Genomic DNA, 7,871 nt, shown 5'->3' with positions numbered 1-7,871 from the left:
GCAATATCCATGACTTCAGACAAAGCACTCAGAGGACTCTCAGGTTCATTGCACACAGTGCACCGTCTACAGTACGGTAAGACAGTCTAACTGTCACCAGAAGCCCTTGCAGAAGTAGCTGGTACCAGCATAGCTTCTTTGTGAGCCTGACTGCAGGCAGCATGGTCTCTAACGGCAGAGCATGGCCGAGACAGTGGTGATGCGGACCCAAGCTACTAGGCAGACATTGCTGACACAGTTAAGCCCCACTGTTGAGTAAAAGAAAGGAAAATGTCGCTGATAGAGATTTAAAAATATTTAATAGTTCTATAAATCCAAAATGTGATTCTTACAAATTATGTGCCACATAAAGCAGGTGTTACTTTTGGAGAAATGCAGGTGATACTGAAAAACATACACTGAGGTATTTTTTTATTGTTAAAACTGAAGAAGGAAACAATGTCTGGTGCTAATTATTTTTACATTTATAAAAAAACACATTGCTACTGCTTGGCTCTTTTGTTGTAACTTTAGGTTCTGAATACATTACAACAGACTATGGGAATGAGTGTTATGACAATACATAGAAATTTGTAGAGCTATGCACATCGTAACCTGGAAAAGTGGCCTGAGTGGAGGTAGGCTAGTGGCATATTTTTACTTTCTTCTCAGAGGACAAATTTGGGGGGAAAAGTATAAGTAATTACAGACCAAATTAGAGAGTAATCCACATATTTTCTTGAATATTGTACTTCCAGAAAAAACATATGAAAGCCAGAGAACTTAAGATAGCACCATGGAGACCATTCCTTCTCCCTCTCGTGTAAAATTTAGGGGTTTTGGCAGAAGATAACACCGAAAGGAGCAACCTTGTTTTTAGAAATGTTGATTTTAATTCAATGTTTTAGGGAAGAAATGCATTCTTACTGATCAGTAGCCGTTTACAGCTCCACTCTTGTAAGGAGGAATGATGAGCTGCCTCTCTTTTAAATCCAACCCCAGAACCAAGCAGTAAGGACAATAATAAGAATAGCACACTAAGAACCACACAACATTAGAAAGAATTTGGTGCATGTTTTTACAACTACCAACTGATGTTAATTAAAACGTTACAAAGATAGTTTTGTGTTTTTTTTTGCACTAACTGGTTTTAATACAGCACAAATTTAATTTGTCTTTGGGCTTTAATCTTTACATAGAATGGATGTGAAAGTGCCATATTGGCCCTTCCCCATCCTAAACCACAGTAAGATATTTTAAAAAATATTTTAGAATGGTTTAAATTCCAGTTGTGCTGGCTTGACATTTAAAAAAAAAAAAGTGTGGGGAGAGCATTTGGAGATTTTTCTGGAATTTTTTTTGCTTGAAGGTGACTGTCTAGTTACACAATCCATCAGTTTAAGATAAAACTTTAAACCTAGAGCTCACAACCATTTCCAGTAGTGAACGTGCAACCAGTACAGACCAACTCAAACACACAAAAGAACAGATGAATGTCCTTTTTCAGAGCGATGACACAGTTTGTTTTCTTAGGGATTTTAGCACTTTTCCCGTCATTAACCCTAACCTGTGGTGGACAGCAGTTCAGCGCTGAAGTGCAGGACGAAGCCCTGCGTGTGAGCAGGAAGGGCCCTCGAGCAAGGCTGCAGGGTTCAAGCACCACTTTACCAGGCAGCACTGGGCCTTGGAGACTTTGCTTTTCAAAGATCAAGCAATACTTAATTAGACAGACAGCACATTTTCAGAGTAGAGGTTCTCAATGCATATACACTGTTCCAGCTACTGTAAGGATATGACATTGACAGCCAAGAAGGATATTTACTGATCACTGACATTTCCACAAAAGGGCAAAACGGGCACCGTGTGCCATCAGTTCTAACATACTGGCCTTTGGCCATGTTGGGGAAGTAAGCCTACAGTGCCCATAAAACAAAAGGCAGCAAGTGAAGGTAGACAAGTGGGGAAGCAAAGATGAAAGGTGTAACCTTCACAAGTTGTAGAGAGTTCAGAGTAGAGATTGTTGGTGGAGAATCCAGGGTTTGACTACCAAGAGCCACTTCTCCAAGACAAATAGTGATGCAAAACAAAACGTAAGTTAGTGAAATACAGGACACTGCAGTCATCCAAGACGACAATGCAAAGATATTTAAAACTGTTAATACACGGCCATTTTCAAGAAATGCAGAGAACAGCTTTGAAAGCAATTGTTTCTCAGTTCTTTCACAAATACTATTGTGATTGTCACTTAGTGCAGCACCTCAGTGTTTGCTGGTGGTGGAGACGGAGTTTCAGTTAGTGGTTTACATTAACTGTGCCCTACTTCATTAAAGAGCACTTCCTGGGAGGCCCAGGCAGGCAGCTTACACAGTATCAGGTACTCAAAGCCTGCAGCGTGGTAAGACAAGGAGCGTAGTGTTTAATTACGACAACGGGGCGGGAAAAACTGCAAAACAGTCACACGGAAAGAAAGTACTTTAATCTTTAAATATCCAAGTTTGCTCAATTTCTTGTGAACTGTTCAACATGTTTAAATATCCTGAATTAGTAACTATACCAACAAAATTCATCCCCAATGTTTCCACAGGAGACATTAAAACAAGACCAAATTATTTTCAACAAACGCAGTCGTTTTCAGTCTTTTTATGTGCAAAAATATTACAAGAGCAATTCAAATGGAAATGCTGAAATGACATGCCAACATTTCAGGGCGCACTTAAACCACTCAATTTTCGAAATTACTGTATTCTAAAATATTACTACCATTTGCTTTTAGATTAGTTCTGTACATCTCCTCACACAGATGTATTTTCCTAGACCTCTGAAAATGAACAGGCTCATTGGTCTCTTTTGGTGTCCACACAATAGGCAAGATAGGTTTACAATAGTGTTTAAATGGAGCTACACATCTACAATCTTTTGACTCCACCACATTCAAAAGAAAGTCAGAGTTCATTTGGCTACCTTGAAATCACTCCCATAAACCTGCTACGGTTCACTGGATCTAAACATTTCTCAGAAATGTGTCATTTATAATTTCACCTAAATGATGATTTGGGGATCCTTTAGAAATAGTTAATGCTAAGATACAAACTTTATCTAAATGAATAGTTGCAATAAAGTGCTTATTACCATTGAAAATGATGCATTTAGACGGTGGTATGTTTGAAGTGTGTGCTGTTCTCCCCACAGAGGATCCCCAGGCGTGAGAGTCTGTCTCACCTGTCTCAGAAAGCAGCAGCGCTACTTGGTAGGCGGACGATAGGCACATTACCCATGCGGATGAGGCTACGCTAGGGCTGGGGCAAGAGGGGGGAATAGAAAGGGGGCAGCAGGTGGATGGAGGGTTCCTACTATACTCAGTTATATACAAATATATTAAATATGCTATAAAAATAGTCAACTCTTTTCCTTTGCTGTTACTTCAGAAGCTCCTCTTAGAAGAATGTTTACTCAATCCACACAAACTTAAAAGGTCTCTTTCCAACCACTACTAAAATGACAAGTGCCTCTGTGCCGTTCTTTACCACGGAAGAGTCTGATCAGCTTACTCCTGGCCAGATGCACTCGACTATATTCATATCCAGTGTTTCTACCTTCCAACGTGGACTCCTGTGGTACTAAGAACAGGGCCACAGATACTGGAAAGGTTGTAGGCTTGAATGGATTTTACACAAATGTTCACCAACAAAATCACCAAAGAAATAAGAAAAAGTAGAAATACTTAAAAAAAAATGCTATCTGCATCCCACTTAAAAAATGTGTAATGTAGTGGAAACATTTTCAAGCACACAGTAATATATCCAAGTGAAAAGAATTTCCACCTGTGTAGACAACTATTTTTAGGGTCCCTTTCTAAGGCTTCTTGAACAAGGGCTCATCTCCCTCAACACAATGCCCTTTACCGAGCTGGGCTGTCTCAGTGCTCCCAGCTGACTTCCAGAGACTGCTTTAAGGCCACAGCACTCAGGACAGCATAGGCTCCCTCAGTGCTCTGCTCACAGTTACCGGCTCCTCCTATTCCTGGCACATTCCTCCACCAGAGAGCATGAGGCAATGCAGAGCACACAGAACACATGGCCCCTGGATTCAGGGTGGAGTCTGCAGCAGTTACTTGCAGGCTACCTCATCTGCAACACTGGCTTTTCCTCCCAGTTTCCATTCAAAGAAAACAACAGAGTACTTAGAAGTGTCTCAAGGGCGACTCTTGTCAGTTCTTTCTTGTACCGGTGAGACTGCTGAGCCCCCTGATGTCACGGCGGTCCTGAGCAAGCCAGCGTCTATCACCCTTACTTCAACAGCCTCTGCCCTTTTGAAAAAAAGCTCTGCCCAGAGTGGAAGGTTCTTTTTAAGAAAAACAACCCCTGTGAGAGAAAAGAGATCTTTAAGAAGCCTAGAGGTGTTTCTATTTGGTATCATAGTTTTGTTTTGGGATTTTATTAACAACTTTGGCTACAGAAGTGAAGAGCAGGCAAGGCGGAATCTTCATCAGGATGCTCAAGCTGTGGGGGAGGGGCAGTTTGCAACCCAGATTCCAACACAACTCTCTCAGCGCAGGTTAGCAGCTAGCTGCAGAAGAGCTGCAGAGAACAACAGGGGTGGCGACAAGGGAGGAGTCCTCGTGCTTGCAGCTTGTGACATGGAGAACCTGAACAGGGCGCGGGAGGACAGGGAGGACGAGACTGCACAGGGCACCTTGGCGCTTGCTCCAGGTCGCGCTCCTCGTACAGACGGGCTCCAGAGTTCACGGTCTGCTTTGAAGTGTGGTACTTAGAGGGGAAGCTTTATCAGAATTTTTGTAGCACAACAGGTACTGCCAATAAGAAATGAGGCACGACTTACAGGAAGTGGCATAAAGTTGAAAGGCAGTTTGGAAGGGAAGAAAAGCAATGCCACTGCTCTACTGTAACATAACGTTTCCACGGATGTGCACGCACACATGCACGCGTCCTGACAAGGGCCTTGCCAGGGATGTGACCATTTAGCCAGAAGAACTCCATGATATGGTATTACTTCACTGCCATCCAGCCATGCTTTTGGAAAAGGATAGGTACCAATTTTCTTTGGTCTATATATGTTTTAAAAATAAATTGTAAAAAATGTTTCCATTTAACTGAAGCCAGGTTGGTTTTCGTTTTTTTTTTTTTTTTTTTTTTTGCTTGTTTGCTAACAGGGAAACAAATACATCCCTCAAGGATGAGCCCATAGCTGAGGACAGAGAACTGACGTTTCCTTGGAGCCCTTTCTCCGGCAGTTCTACATTCGGTTACTTTCATTGCTCAATCCCTTTTCTGTTTAGCAGCCTCACCTCTCCTGGGTTTTCTTGTAAGATCAATTCGGATTTACTACACCTGTCATCTCTATTTTCTACTAATCCTGTTCTGTAATTGTAAATTTCATGATTTAGTACCATAAGACCTAAAAAATGCTTTTTAAAATGCATGTAACTTGTGTTGAAATTTACTACCTGTAGGCTATAATATTGCCAGGTTGAATCTAGTTCATGTTTAGAAAGCATGTGAGTTACAATGTTCTCATGTTGCCATGAAGGTAAAGCCACATTTATGGCTTTCTCTTCTAGGAATTATCAAGATCAAATTAAGCAAATATTTGCTGGCAATTAATTTTCTTTTGAAATTTTATTTTCCTGGGTGTGCATGCATATATGCATGCATGTGTATATGGGCACAATAGGATCTCTTGTTGCCACAGACAAATGCCAGACACATGCACCCCTTTGGGTCTGACTTTGTGAGGGTGTTGGAAAACTGAATCCTGGCCAGCAGGCTTTACAAGCAAGTGTGCTTAGTGGCTAAGCCATTTCTCCAGCCCTACTACTGATTCTTAAAGACTAGTTAAAGGTAGACACTTATTTGGAAACAACTCTGGGGTCAAGTTAATGGCTATCATGTTAGGTTGTCATCTTGTGTTTTAAAGGGTCTATGCCTCAGTCCAAGAGACTCCCAGTGTTGTTCACTGGAGCCTGAGCATGACACCGACCCCCACATGCTGCTAAACATGAACTATGGTTCAAAACTGCTACTGAGACCAGACCGAGTTCAAGACGGTGAAGTACCCCTGAATTAAAATCAAGGCACTATGGGTTTCCCCTCAAATAACCCTGAATCATCTCTAGCTAAATGAAGCATTGAAATTGTTAAGGATAATAAAAAAGATCCCAACAAATCCTAAAAGTTAAAATTCCCACCATTGAGAATGTTAAAAAGTGCCTAGAATGTTTTGTGCAAATTTTACTTCTATAACTGAAACATTCTTAAATCACTTTCAGGCTTGTTGAAAACCATTTACATAAATATTTCCATAAGAAATATACCAAAATATGCAATCAAGCTCCCAACCACCTAAAAAAAAGCAGTGCAATCCTATTTTCAAACATAATTGAAAAATAATGAAATGAGGGATATTTCTGAATTACTTAATAAACCTGTTGCATCAATAATTTAACCTGAAAAAAAAAATTCCATTCTCAGCAGCACATCCTATCTACTGAGCAAACTGTGACATCACAGCCAAAGTATGAACAAAAAGACTTGTGCCCCGGAGAAGTGACTAGAACACTACTGTGTTGTAAACGACAGGAGAAAACAAGAGTGTTCAGCTGATACACGGTGTCGAGACCTAATGAAATGTGCTCATACCTATAGGAAGCAGTAACGCTCTCATTCACTCCAATATGCACGGTTACAGCATCTCTACAGACTTCAAGTGCACACACATTCTGAAAGTAATTACGGTTCCATCATCATCTGAAAAGGAGAAGGGTTTGAGGCAGGAACTACTGACCATCATCTCGGCATCACTAGGCAGCCCTGGCACGGCAGCGCTGCGTCCTCTGGAACATCCAACACCAGGCACAGAACCACTAACCTCGTTGGTGCCTTTCTGAGTCAGTAGAGGTCATATCATAGCTGAACTTCTTCAACATTTGGCAATATACTCTTTCTCATCAAAAAAATACCTGGGCAACTGAAACACTGTTAGAATTGGCTATGATCATCTCTTGCTGGCTGGTATTTAATGTCCATCTGTAGCACTGGGCGGCATTTCCCCTAGCAATTAAGCAATCCAAGAACTAGAACACTGAATACTATGTCTCATGGAACTTGCCCTCCCTAACTGCATGTCATCTGAGGCCATGCCCTTCCTCTCCAGGTGCCAGAGAGGAAGCATGTGTGCTACTGTGGTTGAGCCTTGGAAGGATCAGTCAGGCTGTCAGTCCTGTGCCGACCAAGTTGCTGCTGCTGTTGAGACGGGTGTTGCTGGTGATGTGACGGAGGGAAGGTGCTCTGTTGTAGTGGAAATGCAGCAGAGAGGATGAGCTGGGTGGAAGGATTCCCATGAAGCAACCTAGAAGTCTAAAACACAGACAGTTACGCAGCTGCACTGCCTGACATTGGGACTGTCCTTGTCAAGACTGCCTCACGCTGCTCACTGTCCACAGAAACAAGAGCTTTCAGTTTTCACGTTTTCTTTCCAATTCAAAATTTTATTTTATTTACTTATTTATTTTTTGGGGTTTTTCAAGGTAGGGTCTCACTCCAGCCCAGGCTGACCTGGAATTCACTCTGTAGTCTCAGAGTGGTCTGAAACTCACAGCGATCCTCCTACCTCTGCCTCCCGAGTGCCGGGATTAAAGGCGTGCGCCACCACAACTGGCCAAAATTTTATTTTTTAAGAAATTGTGTGTCTTAACCTCTATGAAAGTATAACATTTCATTTTTCAAAGAATTTAGAATAGAAATTTCATAGCATGCAAAGCAGTCGGTCTTATCACCAATCACATACTCTTTATTTCCTTTTAAATGGTGCCATAACAACACTTTTGTCTGTATTGGACATGAACACTCCCTAGCTAGAATGCACACCTGTTTTTA

At 41.5% G+C, this 7,871-nt stretch overlaps 1 protein-coding gene across 9 annotated transcripts in view; it reads right to left on the bottom strand.

Moving 5' to 3' along the window:
- Positions 1-2,433: 2,433 nt before the first annotated feature.
- The window catches only part of Clock (clock circadian regulator), a 61,941-nt gene continuing 56,503 nt past the window's right edge, over positions 2,434-7,871 (bottom strand). For 7 of the 9 annotated variants that reach the window (XM_045161400.1, XM_045161399.1, XM_004665390.2 and 4 more), the window contains exon 23: positions 2,434-7,352. In XM_045161400.1, the coding sequence (XP_045017335.1) occupies positions 7,173-7,352 (180 nt within the window). In that variant the 3' untranslated portion in view covers positions 2,434-7,172. The remainder of the gene's footprint in view (positions 7,353-7,871) is intronic. The other 2 variants (XM_045161405.1, XR_006639580.1) reach the window with 1 other exon arrangement.

Source organism: Jaculus jaculus, chromosome 11, assembly GCF_020740685.1.
Source record: "Jaculus jaculus isolate mJacJac1 chromosome 11, mJacJac1.mat.Y.cur, whole genome shotgun sequence".
NCBI classification, from domain to species: Eukaryota; Metazoa; Chordata; class Mammalia; order Rodentia; family Dipodidae; genus Jaculus; species Jaculus jaculus.
Note: the sequence above shows the minus strand (reverse complement) of the source record. Positions and strands in the feature narration are given on the sequence as shown.